Source organism: Salmo salar, chromosome ssa02 (assembly GCF_905237065.1).
Source record: "Salmo salar chromosome ssa02, Ssal_v3.1, whole genome shotgun sequence".
Classification (NCBI taxonomy): domain Eukaryota; kingdom Metazoa; phylum Chordata; class Actinopteri; order Salmoniformes; family Salmonidae; genus Salmo; species Salmo salar.
This window is the reverse complement of record NC_059443.1, coordinates 25,359,221-25,375,906: the sequence shown is the minus strand read 5'-3', so window position 1 is coordinate 25,375,906 and position 16,686 is coordinate 25,359,221. Positions and strand designations below refer to the sequence as shown.

The window sequence follows — 16,686 nt, the reverse complement described above, 5'->3', positions numbered from 1 at the left end:
TATATGGGTATTATTCTACACACTGGCCATTATTCTCATGATCTCATGACCAAATTTGGTTGGTCCGGATGAAATCTGAACCAATCAGACTTCTATGTAGGGTATTTAATAAAATAATTAAGTATTATTTACCTCAAATCTGAAATCCACAACAGAAGCTAGCCAGAGGTTAGCCAGAGGTTGGCCAGAGGTTGGCCAGTTCACTGGCTAAAGTTGGAGTTCAGCTAGCCACGGTTGGCGGTCATCAGCTATCCCTTAGCTCGAAAAGCTATCGCTAGTTTTGTACAGCGCGACTCAGACCAGAGCATACCAGACCTATTTTCTCTCCATATCCCCGGATTTCTATCGCAGGCTCTGGCCATTTACACCTGGATCTTGCAGCTAGCTAGCTGCTACCCGAGTGACTATTGGCTAACGTCGGTCCCGGAGCTAACATCAATTATTCCAGCTGAAGAGTTCCATCAGCCACTCCTGGGCTACAATCACGGACCCGTTTTACTGCCGATGTGGAGCCCCATCGGGCCTTCACAACTGGACTACCGACGTTATCTGCCCGAGGGAGTTATCCAACTGGCCCCTCCGTCGCGACGTAACCTGAACGGCCATCTGCGGCCCGCTAATCGTTAGCTTGTCTTATCGGCTGCTATCTTAATAGGTATATTGGACAATTTTCTTGGGCCACTATAACTATAACTATTTTGCCAGTTGGACTGGTCCCCCCTACCACACGGAACCCCACTAATCTACAGACGGAAACGCACGAGGTGGCTAAAAACAGACCTCCCTCCATCTTCTGCCAGCTTGCTACCTATGGCCCGGCTAGCTATCTGAATCTCACTTGGACATTTATGATCACTCGGCTATGCATGCCTCTCCTTAATGTCAATATGCCTTGTTCATTGCTGTTCTGGTTAGTGTTTATTGGCTTATTTCACTGTAGAGCTTCTAGCCCTGCTCATTATACCTTATCCAACCTTTCAATTCCACCACCCACACATGCTATGACATCTTCTGGTTTCAATGATGTTTCTAGAGACAATATCTCTCTCATCACTCAATGCATAGGTTTACATCCACTGTATTCACATCCTACCATACCTTTGTCTGTACATTATACCTTGAAGCTATTTTATCGCCCCCAGAAACCTGCTCCTTTTACTCTCTATTCCGGACATCATAAACAACCAATTCTCATAGCTTTTAGCAGTACCCTTATCCTACTCCTCCTCTGTTCCTCTGGTGATGTAGAGGTGAATCCAGGCCCTGCAGTGCCTAGCTCCACTCCTATTCCCCAGGCGCTCTCTTTTGATGACTTCTGTAACCGTAATATCCTTGGTTTCATGCATGTTAACCTGTTAGGGCTAGGGGGCAGTATTGACACGGCTGGATAAAAAAACGTACCCGATTTAATCTGGTTACTACTCCTGCCCAGTAACTAGAATATGCATATAATTATTGGCTTTGGACAGAAAACACCCTAAAGTATCTAAAACTGTTTGAATGGTGTCTGTGAGTATCACAGAACTCATATGGCAGGCAAAAACCTGAGAAGATTTCATGCAGGAAGTGGCCTGTCTGACAAGGTGTCGTTCTTCTTGCCTCTGTTTATTGAAGACTGAGGATCTCTGCTATAACGTGACACTTCCTACGGCACCCATAGGCTCTCAGAAGGCGGCAAAAAGCTGAATCGTGGCTTTGCAGGCTCTGGCTGAAAAAAAGTAGCGCTTTTGGGTAGTGGCTGGTTACAGTACTGTGAGACTCAGGCGCATGCCCGCGTCGACCGAATGCTTTGTTTTCTTTCCTCTGTTTACCTAAACGCAGATTCCCGGTCGGAATATTATCGCTTTTTTACGAGAAAAATGGCATAAAATGGATTTTAAACAGCGGTTGACATGCTTCGAAGTACGGTAATGGAATATTTAGACATTTTTTGTCACGAATTGCGCCATGCTCGTGACCCTTATTTACACTTCGGATAGTGTCTTGGAACGCACGAACAAAACGCCGCTATTTGGATATAACGATGGATTATTTTGGACCAAACCAACATTTGTTATTGAAGTAGCAGTCCTGGGAGTGCATTCTGACGAAGAACATCAAAGGTAATCAAACTTTTGTAATAGTAAATCTGACTTTGGTCAGGGCTAAACTTGGTGGGTGTCTAAATAGCTAGCCGTGATGGCTGGGCTATCTACTGAGAATATTGCAAAATGTGCTTTCACCGAAAAGCTATTTTAAAATCGGACACCTCGATTGCACAAAGGAGTTCTGTATCTATAATTCTTAAAATAATTGTTATGTTTTTTGTGAACGTTTATCATGAGTAATTTAGTAAATTCACCGGAGGTTTGCGGGGGTATGCTAGTTCTGAACGTCACATGCTAATGTAAAAAGCTGGTTTTTGATATAAATATGAACTTGATTGAACAAAACATGCATGTATTGTATAACATAATGTCCTAGGAGTGTCATCTGATGAAGATCAAAGGTTAGTGCTGCATTTAGCTGTCTTCTGGGTTTATGTGACATTATATGCTAGCTTGAAAAATGGGTGTCTGATTATTTCTGGCTGGGTACTCTGCTGACATAATCTAATGTTTTGCTTTCGTTGTAAAGCCTTTTTGAAATCGGACAGTGTGGTTAGATTAACGAGAGCCTTGTCTTTAAAATGGTGTAAAATAGTCATATGTTTGAGAAATTGAAGTAATAGCATTTCTAAGGTATTTGAAAATCGCGCCACGGGATTACATTGGCTGTTGCGTAGGTGGGACGATTACGTCCCGCCTAGCCCAGAGAGGTTAACATTAGAAGCCTCCTCCCTAAGTTTGTTTTATTCACTGCTTTAGCACACTCTGTCAACCCAGATGTCCTAGCCGTGTCTTAATCCTGGCTTAGGAAGTCCACCAAAAACACTGAAATCTTCATCCCTAATGACAACATTTTCAGACAAGATAGAACGGCCAAAGCGGGCGGTGTTGCAACCTATTGCAGAGATGGCCTGCAGAGTTCTGTCCTACAATCCAGGTCTGTACCCAAACAATTTGAACTTCTACTTTTAAAAATCCATCTCTCTAAAAACAAGTCTCTCACCGTTGCCGCCTGCTATAGACCACCCTCTGCCCCTAGCTGTGCTCTGGACACCATATGTGAACTGATTGCCCCCAATCTATCTTCAGAGTTCGTGCTGCTAGGTGACCTAAACTGGGACATGTTAACACCCCAGCCATCCTACAATCTAAGCTTGATGCCCTCAATCTCACACATATTATCAATGACCCTACCAGGTACCACCCCAAAACCGTAAACACGGGCACCCTCATAGATATCATCCTAACCAACTTGCCATCTAAATACACCTCTGCAGGTTTCAACCAAGATCTCAGCGATCACTGCCTCATTGCCTGCATCCGTAAAGGGTCAGCGGTCAAACGACCTCCCCTCATCACTGCCAATTACTCCCTGAAACATTTCAGTGAGCAAGCCTTTCTAATCGACCTGGCCTGGGTATCATGGGAGGATATTGACCTCATCCCGTCAGTAGAGGATGCCTGGTTATTTTTTTTAAATGCCTTCCTCACCATCTTAAATAACTATGCCCCATTCAAGAAATTTAGAACCAAGAACAGATATAGCCCTTGGTTCTTCTCCAGACCTGACTGCCCTTAACCAACACAAAAACATCCTGTGGCTTTCTGCATTAGCATCGAACAGCCCCCGTGATATGCAACTATTCAGGGAAGTTAGAAACCAATATACACAGGCAGTTAGAAAAGCCAAGGCTAGCTTTTTCAAACAGAAATTTGCTTCCTGTAACACAAACTCAAAAAAGTTCTGGGACACTGTAAAGTGCATGGAGAATAAGAACACCTCCTCCCAGCTGCCCACTGCACTGAGGATAGGAAACTCTGTCACCTCTGATAAATTCACTATAATTGAGAATTTCAATAAGCATTTTTCTACGGCTGGCCATGCGTTCCACCTGGCTACCCCTACCGCGGTCAACAGCACTGCACCCCCCACAGCTACTCGCCCAAGCCTTCCCCATTTCTCCTTCTCCCAAATCCAGTCAGCTGATGTTCTGAAAGAGCTGCAAAATCTGGACCCCTACAAATCAGCCGGGCTAGACAATCTGGACCCTTTCATTCTAAAATGATCTGCCCGAAACTGTTGCAACCCCTCTCGTGTCGTCTGAGATTCCAAAAGATTGGAAAGCAGCTGCTGTCATCCCCCTCTTCAAAGGAGGGGACACTCTTGACCCAAACTGCTACAGACCTATATCTATCCTACCCTGCCTTTCTAAGGTCTTCGAAAGCCAAGTCAACAAACAGATTACCGACCATTTCGAAACCCACCGCACCTTCTCCGCTATGCAATCTGGTTTCAGAGCTGGTCATGGGTGCACCTCAGCCACGCTCAAGGTCCTAAACGATATCGTAACCGCCATCGATAAGAAACAATACTGTGCTGCCGTATTCATTGACCTGGCCAAAGCTTTTGACTCCGTCAATCACCACATTCTCATCGGCAGACTCAATAGCCTCGGTTTCTCAAATGATTGCCTCGCCTGGTTCACCAACTACTTCTCTGATTGAGTTCAATATGTCAAATCGGATGGCCTGTTGTCCGGGCCACTGGTAGTCTCTATGGGGGTGCCACAGGGTTCAATTCTTGGGCCAACTCTTTTCTCTGTATACATCAATGATGTCGCTCTTGCTGCTGGTGAGTCTCTGATCCACCTCTACGCAGACGACACCATTCTGTATACTTCTGGCCCTTCTTTGGACACTGTGTTAACAACCCCTCCAGACGAGCTTCAATGCCATACAACTCTCCTTCCAATGCTCTTCAACCGATTGCTGCCTGCACCTGCCCGCCCGTGCAGCGTCACTACTCTGGACGGTTCTTACTTAGAATATGTGGACAACTACAAATACCTAGGTGTCTGGTTAGACTGTAAGCTCTCCTTCCAGACTCACATCCAAAGTTAAATCTAGAATTGGCTTCCTATTTCGCATCAAAGCATTCTTCACTCATGGTGCCAAACATACCCTCGTAAAACTGACCATCCTACCGATCCTCGACTTCGGCGATGTAATTTACAAAATAGCCTCCAATACCCTACTCAATAAACTGGATGCAGTCTATCACAGTGCCATCCGTTTTGTCACCAAAGCCCCATATACTACCCACCACTGCGACCTGTATGCTCTCGTTGGCTGGCCCTCGCTTCATACTCGTCGCCAAACCCACTGGCTCCAGGTCATCTACAAGACCCTGCTAGGTAAAGTCCCCCCTTATCTCCACTCACTGGTCACCATTGCAGCACCCACCTGTAGCATGCGCTCCAGCAGGTATATCTCTCTGGTCACCCACAAAGCCAATTCCTCCTTTGGCCGTCTCTCCTTCCACTTCTCCGCTGCCAATGACTGGAACGAACTACAAAAATCTCTGAAACTGGAAACACTTATCTCCCTCACTAGCTTTAAGCACCAGCTGTCAGAGCAGCTCACAGATCACTGCACCTGAACATAGCCCATCTATAATTTAGCCCATACAACTACCTCTTCCCCTTCTGTATTTATTTATTTATTTATTTTACTCCTTTACACCCCATTATTTCTACTTTGCACTTTCTTCCACTGCAAATCTACCATTCCAGTGTTTTACTTGCTAGATTGTATTTACTTTGCTACCATGGCCTTTTTTGCCTTTACCTCCCTTATCTCACCTCATTTGCTCACATTGTATATAGACTTATCTTTCTACTGTATTATTGACTGTTTGTTTTACTCCATGTGTAACTCTGTGTTGTTGTATGTGTCGAACTGCTTTGCTTTATCTTGGCCAGGTCGCAATTGTAAATTAGAACTTGTTCTCAACTTGCCTACCTGGTTAAATAAAGGTGAAATAAAATAAATAAACATTGTTCATGCTGTTGTTTTTTTTAAACAGTACAGCACAGTTCACTACTAGGGATGCAAATTTCGGTCAATTCTGCTGCCGACTAACCTACCCTCATTAACCGGTCAATAAAACAGCTACATTTTACCAAACAGTAAAATTGCGTGATCAACCGAAAATACTATACATAGAAAAGGAGCGGCCATTTTTCATTAAGACTCTACATGCAAACATGCAACAATAGCAAGCCCATTGTCTTACAGTGAAAAGGCTATAGCCTATTATGGAACATGCAACGCATGTAATGAAGCAGGAAATAAAATGTAATTTTCAAACATTTGCCAAAATGCATTATGCGGGAAAACACAGTTCCAAAACAGTGCACCTAATGCGAGTGGTTTCATGTGTGACAGGGATTAAAATCTGTTACACAAAAAGATGGGAAATCTAACAGCAACAATTAGGATGAGTTGCTAATATGACTAGGATTGTGCCTTTGGGTTTCTAGACAACAAAAGAAAGTTGATAAGAAAACCAATAGAACAGTAGCAAAATTAAAGTTAATGGCATAAGAGTTTATATAAAATAATTGCCTACGTTTTTATGGGCTACCTTGAAGCAAGATAAGACATGCCTCATTATTTGAAGTCAAGTAAAACTTTCAGGTTTCAAACAATTATACTGCCTAAAGCTCACTGCAAAGTGGTGGGTGATGCACTGCTAGCCTGACTGTAGCATATGTACTCAAATGGGGAATGGGAGGCGAGCTTAAATTATGAGTTGAGATTGGGAAATAAAAAGTTATATATAAAAGCACGTTTCACTCCAGTACCATCTTTTGAGGAGCTGCTCTCTGACAGGTGATAGGCTATTCTCTGTAAGCTGTGCGCGTGTGACAGATAAGATACATGACAACCAACGAAAATACACACGGCCAATTTAATTCCCCTAAATTATGCAAAATTAAACTATAGACTGATAAGCATGAGCGGTCAAATGTATTTTCGGCGGCTAACCAATTAACGGTTAACTGTTAAGATCCCTATTCAGTACAGTAGACTCTACTGTACCAAACTTTACTGTACCAGGGGTCGCATTAGAGTTCAGAAATCAAAATCTGCGTTTTAAACCATCTCCCATGTGTTTTATGTTGAAAGACAGTGTTTTGTTTCAATAGAGTGATCAGGGATGTGCAACTATAGTTCTCCTTTACAGAGAATACATTAGTACAACACATTCAGCAGAAAATAGCTTCATTTACATCAGATGACAACAGAAGTGCAACACTATTTGGCTAGCTGCCACACAAGTAAATTAGTTTAAAATGAAAAAAAGCAAGGTATTTTTTGCAAAAACGATGCATGGCCATCATATTTCTATTGTTCATCATAGAAAGAGCGTAGCCAGCTACATTTCCTAATCTGTTGCATGAAATTAATCTTGCATTTTACTGGAGAAAAGTAGGCTACACCGAGAAAAGTGGAGAAGTGCAACTGAAGCACAAAAAAAAATTCTGATGCTGAGCAGAAGTTACTGTAAGAAGCATTTTAGATCTGTGCTTACAAAACGCAGTAAGATAGAGTATCTTAGGAGTTCTCTTTTTCTGAGTGAAAAACGCAGAATTCTGCATTAACGCGTAATGAACTATACTCTTGTCTTTACTGTACCCAGCTGTGCTTCACTGTACTGTGCAAACTTGTGAAACACAGGCGTCTAGGATTGGTGATCGGACCAAATCTGAACCAATCATGGACGTCTATGTTAGGGCCAAATCAGGCTGGTCTAGAACGACCAAAAAATCCAGACTCCTTGACTTTTTCCAACAACAAAAAATATGTTACAGTCTTATTCTAAAATGTATCACTCCCCCCTTCAATCTACACACAATACCCCATAATGACAAAGCAAAAACAGGTTTAATACATTTTTGCAAATGTATTAAAAATAAACTGAAATATTACATTTACATAAGTATTCAGACCCTTTACTCAGTACTTTGTTGAAGCATATTTCAGGTCTCTCCAGAGATGTTCGATCGGGTTCAAGTCCGGGATCTGGCTGGACATTCAGGACATTCAGAGACTTCTCCCGAAGCCACTCCTGTGTTGTCTAGCCTAGTGGTTAGAGCGTTGGGACAGAAACCGAAAGGGTCGTTGTCCTGTTGGAAGGTGAACCTTCACCCCAGTCTGAGGTCCTGATCGCTCCAGAGCAGGCTTTCATCAAGGATCTCTCTGTACTTTGCTCCGTTCATCTTTGCCTCGATCCTGACTAGGCTTCCAGTCCCTGCCGCTGAAAGAAAAACCTTCCCACAGCATGCTACTGCCACCAACAAGCTTCCCTGTAGAGATGGTGCCAGGATTCCTCCAGAGTTCAATCATGTTTCTCATGGTCAGAGAGTTCTTTAGGTGCCCTTTGGCAAACTCCAAGCAGGCTGTCATGTGCCTTTTACTGAGGTGTGGCTTCCATCTGGCCACTCTACCATAAAGGCCTGATTGGTGGAGCTCTGTCAATCAGTGACCATCGGGTTCTTGGTCGCCTCCCTGTCCAAGGCCCCTGATTGTTCAGTTTGGCCGGGCAGCCATCTCTAACAAGAGTCTTGGGGATTCCGAACTTCTTCCATTTAAGAATGATGGAGGCCACTGTGTTCTTGGGTACTTTCAATGCTGCAGAAATGTTTTGGTACCCTTCCCCAGATTTGTGCCTCGACACACACAATCCTGTCTCGGAGCTCGACGGACAATTCCTTGCTCTGACAAGCACTGCTAACTGTGGGACCTTACATAGACAGGTGTGTGCCTTTCCAAATCATGTTCAATCAATTGAATTTACCACAGGTGGACTCCAATCAGGTTGTAGAAACATCTCAAGGATGATCAATGGAAACAGGATGCACCTGTGCTCATTTTCGAGACTCATAGTAAAGGGTCTGAATACTTACGTAAATAAGGCATCTGTTTTTTTTATAAATTTGCTAAAAATTCTAAAACCTGTTTTAGCTTTGTCATTATGGGGCATTGTGTGTAGATTGATGAGAACAATGTTTTTATTTGATCCATTTCAGAATAAGGCTGGATACTTTCCGAGTGCACTAACAGTATGCCAATGGGAGGAAGGACAGTAGCAGGTGATTCAATGGTGGTTTGTGACTACTATGATTTCCCATTGTTGACAATTGCAGTAATTCCATTAATGATTACTTAATAATTGATCAACGAAAATGGGTTATCGGTAAAAACATGAACTAATTGCTAGGTCTACATTTACTTGTTACTTCTGTGAACTTTCGTTATCCTCCCTCCACATGAGGGAGAGAAATTTGAAAATATCTTAAAGACATGGGATTTTACAAGGCACAAGGAAAAGTTTCTTCAACTTAAAGGCAAATCATTACTCTAAAACAAAATATACATTGCTTATATTAGTTGGCAGGGGGTCTTTACGTCAACATTGTGTTTTGATGTATTTCTAATACCTTTTATTTTTAAAGACCCTTTCCCATCTATTTTGCCAGAAATCAATACCAAATGTATTTATTTTTTGAAATACGTTTTTTTTTCTTATGCATCTGTTCCTTCATTTACCAAAAATATAGACTCTTAGCTTTCATTTTACACCCAATTTGATATGCGCCTACGAACTTCACGTTGGTGCTCATGGGTCATTTTACATGGAAATTACCAAGTATAGTGTAATAGGTTACTGCCTTCTTGGAATAGGTCTCCCATGTCAAATGTTTACCATCATTGGGATGAGCACCAAACTATACCATTACTATACCATTACAAACCCAACACAAGTGCACTGGACAAGCCATTACATCAACTAGTTAAGTTAATCATTCAAAAAAACAGTCCAAGCACTTCTTTCAAATTCTCTTCTCCTCCAGGTAATGCAGTTTTGTTCATGGATGGCGAGGCATTACCAAGAAACCAGCAGCAATTGACCCAGGCATGCCTGGGAACTGGGGAGGGGTTGGGACTCTAACTACATCTGCTACATGCCTGCTAATATGCAAATAAAGTCGATATTGTGGCAGCAGCATTTTGTCGGCGAATGTGGAGCTAGGGTCCAAGTGAGATTATTAACATATGAATACTTAACATCATTAGGTAGGCCTAGGTCATTTATATGTCAAATTGAAATATCTAATATGCTTGGTGGTCCTCTCTTGCTTGTACTGAAATAGAAAATGGACTGCAATAGCAGGCCAAGTAACGATAGATAACATCTCACATCATGACAAATTTACCCACTACCGGGTTTCGTTATTATAGTTTTCCCTCCAATGACTTCAACAAGCTAGTTACATTAGCAAGCGTAACATTAATTGACTCAGTGACTGCGACAAAAACTGACCTGGGTGACACTCTGCAAACCATGTTTTTGAAAGGAACGTGAAATTATCCCCATAAACGGTAGTTAGCTAGCTATCATAGAGAGTAGGTATCTGACGTAGCCCCTCCCCCTCTTGAATTCATAGAAACATTTATGTAGCTACGTTCGTTACTCACTGCAGCAAATACAGGCATAAACCTACTAAACACTCATTTAAGACAAATACCTGGCTAGCTAGCGTGGGTGTAAGTTATTCGTGGTAAATCGTATGTCTAACTAACCATAGAGCTCCAATGCAGACAAATATTACATTAGCCTTCCCCTTTGTTAGCAGGCGTTATTGACGAACATCTCATGAAGTCGCTCCTGCTAACGTTAGCTAGTTAGCTAACTAATGTTGACACTTAAAGCAAAGTATTATGAAACGGAGCTAACTCTACATGACACACACACACAAAACTACACACCAACACAGGTAACCAAAATGACTTGATAAAAGAAGCAAAAATATACTAACTCCAGCAGCGATTTGGGCTCTCACCTCTTCGCTCCCACTTGAGCTGTACCCAGCCTCCGCTAAGTTCTTGTGGTTCGACTCTATCCCAAGTAAGCGCAAGTGAGACTGGTCCTCGTTTAACGCTAGTACCAGGCTTGAGGGCCTTGGGCCTCCAACATTAGTCACATCGTCAGCTTCTGCCCCTGATCGGTCGAGTTGCCAACGCTTCTCAGAACGCAAGCGGCTGCGAGACGACCAAGGCCGACCAGGGAAGCGACCTCGGGGTGCAGCAGTGCCAACTTGGCCTCCTATGGCAGCCGCGGTTGCTGATCCGCATCCCGCTGCCGCCATCATAGCTTCAAAAACAACACCGATAGCAACTTGAGGTGAGACAAGAGGGAAGGCGCGAGATAGGGAGGGGGGACCCCGCAAGACTGCTGGGAAATGAAGTAAGTCCAAGAAAAGCTTCACAGGGTAACTTGCAAATCTTTATATAAATGATGATTGGAATTTATAGGAGTGGTGTGTGCAATGCAATATGTAATGCAAGTAATAAACCCATTTGATATTAAACAAAGGACACATTGCTCGATCATTGTTTGACTACAGCCATTACGATTATTGATAATTAACTACAAGGCCCAGCTTCCCTTCATGCAAAAAAATATACACATTTTGTGAATGGCCATCTGCCGTTGTAACAAGGTGTTTAGGCTTGTCCCTATTCCTCAGTTGCCGAGCGGCATGTCCTCGTCTTCTGATATGATCATACTGAATGAACGTACATTATGTGCACGCTCCTTACATGAGAGAGAGTCAATGCACTTAAATCAAACTCTAAACATAATTTGAAAAAAAGAGAGTCAATGTACCTGAATCAAGCTCGAAACATAATTTGAAAAGAAGAATTGAAAACATCCACAAGTCTAGGCCTATATTTTTTGCATTGATAAGAGGAGAATTGTGGTTGTATATTGTAGTAAACTTCATTGATGGAACATATTCACAGAATAAGACAGGCAGGTTAACAGTAATTGTGCAACTGCAAGGCACATATTTTACATATCTTTTGCATGGCAATTCAGATAATCTGCACTGTCATAAATCATAGGTGATTTACTACAAGCATAAGTGAATTACACTTGAAATATATTTTAATTTAAATGCCAAAACATACGTTTCTATTTACGCTATCTGAACTACATTACCCACAATGAACTGGCGGTGGGGCAGGATGGATGTCACATCCCCCTCTTCAGAAAACTGGAGCAGGAAGCGGAAAGGAACGAGTTGAAATGCTCTTTTGTGTTGATGTTTTGAGCTTTTTAACGTTAATTTGTCAAGCAATTTAGAGCTATTTGACATCTATTTAATTAAAGATTACAGGTAAAAGCCTCGGAAAATATTATTAATGCTGTTTTTTCTGTAATAGTGGTTCCTATAGAGGACAATTGCTGTTAACATTGTAGCATATATTGTTAGCCATCCAGCACGCAGTATTTTCGACTGTTTTTTTCAAAACTTAGCTACGAGCCTACACATTTCCCCTTAAAATACTTCAATAGTAAGCAAAATTGGTGTTTAAATATGTTATTTTATCGTGTAGTCTGGGAAGATAGCCAGGCAAAAGTTGGGTGGAAACACAAGACTTGTTCCACTCTTATCGGTAGGGGGCACCCTCATTTTACAGACGGGCACTTCCATGAAGCCGAAATGTGCCAGTCTAGATCTTCAAAAGACCCTCTCACTTTTATACTCTTCCTTCATACTTCAAGGTCTCTTTGAAAAGCTGTCAAAACGAAGGGGGAAATAACAGGAAATCAACATGAACCTAGAGCGCCTTCCCAATGAGGAGAAACTCACCCTTTGCAGGAAATACTATTTAGGTAAGTTGGTAGTGAACTACCAAGTGTTGTTGTGCTCTAATTATAAGCCACGTGAAATCCCCTGGCATGGTTCAAAGATAAAATTTTTTAATGAACTATCCAATGTTAGTGTTGTGAATTGATGTTTTCACAACGTTGTGTGTATGTACACACACACACAGTTGAAGTCGGAAGTTTACGTACACTTAGGTTGGAGTCATTAAAAATCATTTTTCAACCACTCCACAAATTTCTTGTTAACAAACTATAGTTTTGGCAAGTCATTTAGGACATCTACTTTGCATGACACAAGTCATTTTTCCAACAATTGTTTACAGACAGATTATTTCACTTATAATTCACTGTATCACAATTCCAGTGGGTCAGAAGTTTACATACACTAAGTTGACTCTGCCTTAAAACAGCTTGGAAAATTCCAGAAAAGGATGTCATGGCTTTAGAAACTTCTGATAGGCTAATTGACATCATTTGAGTCAATTGGACATGTACCTCTGGATGAAGTCTGAAGTTTACATACATACACCTTAGACAAATAAATTTAAACTCAGTTTTTCACAATTCCTGAAATATAATCCTAGTAAACATTCCCTGTATTAGGTCAATTATTTATTTTTTTAAGAATGTGAAATGTCAGAAAAATAGTAGTGATTTATTTCAGCTTTTATTTCTTTTATCACATTCCCAGTGGGTCAGAAGTTTACATACACTCAATTAGTATATGGTAGCGTTGCCTTTAAATTGTTTAATTTAGGTCAAATGTTTCAGGTAGCCTTCCACAACCTTCCCACAATAAGTTGGGTGAATTTTGGCCCATTCCTCCTGACAGAGCTGGTGTAACTGAGTCAGGTTTGTAGGCCTCCTTGCTCGTACACGCTTTTTCAGTTCTGCCCACAAATTTTCTATAGGTTTGAGGTCAGGGCTTTGTGATGGCCACTCCAATACCTTGACTTTGTTGTCCTTAATCCATTTTGCCACAACTTTGGAAGTATGCTTGGGGTCATTGTCCATTTGGAGGCGCATCTGCGACCAAGCTTTAACTTCCTGACTGATGTCTTGAGATGTTGCTTCAATATATCCACAATTTTCCTACCTTATGATGCCATCTATTTTGTGAAGTGCACCAGTCCCTCCTGCAGCAAAGCAACCCCACAACATGATGCTGCCACCCCTGTGCTTCACGGTTGGGATGGTGTTCTTTGGCTTGCAAGCCTCCCCCTTTTTCCTCCAAACATAAAGATGGTCATTATGACCAAACAGATCTATTTTTGTTTCATCAGACCAGAGGACAGTTCTCCAAAAAGTACAATCTTTGTCCCCATGTGCAGTTGCAAACCTTCGTCTGGCTTTTTTACGGCAGCTTTGGAGCAGTGGCTTCTTCCTTGCTGAGCGGCCTTTCAGGTTATGTCTATAGGACTCGTTTTACTGTGGATATAGATACTTTTGTACCTGTTTCCTACAGCATCTTCACAAGGTCCTTTGCTGTTGTTCTGGGATTGATTTGCACCTTTCGCACCAAAGTACGTTCATCTCTAGGAGACAGAACGCGTCGCCTTCCTGAGCGATATGACAGCTGCGTGGTCCCATGGTGTTTATACTTGTGTACTATTGTTTGTACAGATGAACGTGGTACCTTCAGGCGTTTGGACATTTCTCCCAAGGATGAACCAGACTTGTGGAGGTCTACAATTTATTTTCTGAGGTCTTGGCTGATTTCTTTTGATTTTCCCATGATGTCAAGCAAAGAGGCACTGAGTTTGAAGGTAGGCCTTGAAATACCTCCACAGGTACACCTCCAATAAGCTAATTGACATCATGAGTCAATCAGAAGCTTCTAAAGCCATGATATCATTTTCTGGAATTTTCCAAGCTGTTTAAAGGCACAGTCAACTTAGTGTATGGAAACTTCTGACCCACTGGAATTGTGATACAGTGAATTATAAGTTAAATAATCTGTCTGTAAACAATTGTTGGAAAAATTACTTGTCATGCACAAAGTAGATGTCCTTACTGACTTGCCAAAACTATAGTTTGTTAACAAGAAATTTGTGGAGTGGTTGAAAAACAAGTTTTACAACCTAAGTGTATGTAAACTTCCGACTTCAAGTGTGTGTGTGTAGTAATACTGTAATGACTTTCTCTCTCAGGGGGATTTGCATTCCTTCCGTTCCTGTGGCTGGTGAATGTGGTGTGGTTTTTCAAAGAGGCCTTTGTAAAGCCAACATATACTGAACAACTCCAGATCAAAACATGTGAGTACACAGAGAAGGTTCTGTGAATTAATATAGCTAAAGATTCCTGTACAAATTATTAGTTGTCCAGGTTTGTTGTGGCTCATCCACATACTGGATAAATAATACATTTATGTTACAGGTTGTGTGTCTTATGAGATGTAGGCCTAATATCCATGATGAGATAAGATGATCCAGCGAAAACAAAGTTGGCTTTGTATTATTTTAACATTAGTGTAAGTATTAGTGAAAGTATGCAGTTTCTATGCAAAGATGACTACAATAAATTACATCTCTCTTTCAGATGTAAAGCGTTCAGGGCTGGGGTTGCTACTGTGGGTTGCAGTACTCACCACATGGATAACCATATTCCAACACTTCAGAGCAGAATGGGGTGAGGTGGGCGACTACCTCTCCTTCACCATTCCACTTGGCATTCCCTGAGACGGACAAGGCGGGAAACAAGAAAGCTTCCTACTGTATCAAACTTGACCATGACAGAATTAAGACAAATCTAACAGTTTGAAATAGTTAAATGTGTAGTTGATCTCAATGGATAATCATAGTAATTTTTTCTGGGCTTTAATGAGTGGGAAGATGTCCTGTGAACACTGCACCTTTTCCCAAAATTGTGTCTAGTGTGTGGATGGCTCAACACGTTTGAGTAAATTTGGAAGGTTAAACAGGCGAATGGTATGTATGACAAAAATAAATGGCAAATTCATAAACTTTCTAAATTAAATGGAAGTGTATGCTTTTTTTATTTGCTGTAATAAGGTTTTGAGCTTATATGCTAGATCGTGGTCTAGTGTGCATTTCATTAGACATTTGGCTCCTATGGATAATATGAATGGTATGCGCATAGCTTTGGATAACAATATCCAATTGGCTTTGTGTTTAATAAGTCAGTAACACTGCTCACAATAACAACATACTTATTCCAGATAATGTATTCATAGTCTCCTTTGTACTCTCACAGTGTAAACAATTCCAACAGTGATGAGATATTAGCCAGTAAAGTACTTTATGATTGCAGCATTATGATTAAGTCCTTAAATGAGGTCCGCCTTAGGCCAATCTCTTATGAAAATCAATGCCTCTGTAGCAAATGTTACCACCCCCCTCTCTTCAGGATCATGGTTGAAGCTGTTTTTAGGTACTCAAAGACTCTACTTCTATTACCAACCGACGCCATGGCAGGAAGGACACGTCGTCCCACCAGCTCTAGTACTTAACACATGTCCATTGAGTGCCAGGGTTGTATAAGTCACACAACTTTCTGCTCTAAATGGGGTCAAGAGGCAGTGGATGTAAACACAACTCAGACGTGTGTGATGGATGGTCATAAGATACCCAATCGAGGAAGTGCTAAGACCTGTGACATGCAGGAGGCTTATATGACATTGTTGTGGATGTGGTGTCAATGTAATTGTAGAACATGATGTTCACCCTGCATGTCATAATGACCTAATTATTATAAGGTCGTTTTTATACGCCCCCATTCCTCTCCAGGACAAAGTGGTTCGGGGAGACTGGCCAACATTAATCACGGATTTGTTCAGCCCTCTCTTTGGGATTTCTATCTCTAGAAATGCCGGAATTATAAAAAATATTGAATAATTTTTCTTTGAATAGAAAAATTTCCAAATAAGGACAATGTGATTGAAGATTAGTGTGCTTTAACACCTGCTTCACATTGATCAAAAGATCATTACATAAACAATGTAACAGAAAAATCTTAAGTATGTAGACCTATAAAATAAATATTGTAACATCTTTAACATTCCAGTGTTTGGAAAAATATGTTTTACATGGTGTGACATTGACAATGTTTGTGACC

The 16,686-nt window shown here is 41.4% G+C and overlaps 2 protein-coding genes across 3 annotated transcripts in view; one reads left to right on the top strand and one right to left on the bottom strand.

Moving 5' to 3' along the window:
* LOC106577926 (histone-lysine N-methyltransferase 2B) overlaps positions 1 to 11,139 on the bottom strand; it is an 86,206-nt gene extending 75,067 nt beyond the window's left edge. Inside the window, exon 1 of one of the 2 annotated variants that reach the window (XM_014156395.2) lies at positions 10,754 to 11,139. The gene's annotated coding sequence lies outside the window, so the exon portion shown is untranslated. The remainder of the gene's footprint in view (positions 1 to 10,753) is intronic. The other variant, XM_045701009.1, reaches the window with a different exon arrangement.
* Positions 11,140 to 11,959: 820 nt separating this feature from the next.
* psenen (presenilin enhancer, gamma-secretase subunit) lies at positions 11,960 to 15,588 on the top strand. The gene is made up of 4 exons (XM_045701000.1): positions 11,960 to 12,118; positions 12,508 to 12,618; positions 14,763 to 14,867; positions 15,151 to 15,588. The coding sequence occupies exons 2-4, from the start codon at positions 12,558 to 12,560 to the stop codon at positions 15,288 to 15,290; spliced, it is 306 nt and encodes a 101-aa protein (XP_045556956.1). The 5' UTR covers positions 11,960 to 12,118; positions 12,508 to 12,557; the 3' UTR covers positions 15,291 to 15,588.
* Positions 15,589 to 16,686: the final 1,098 nt, after the last annotated feature.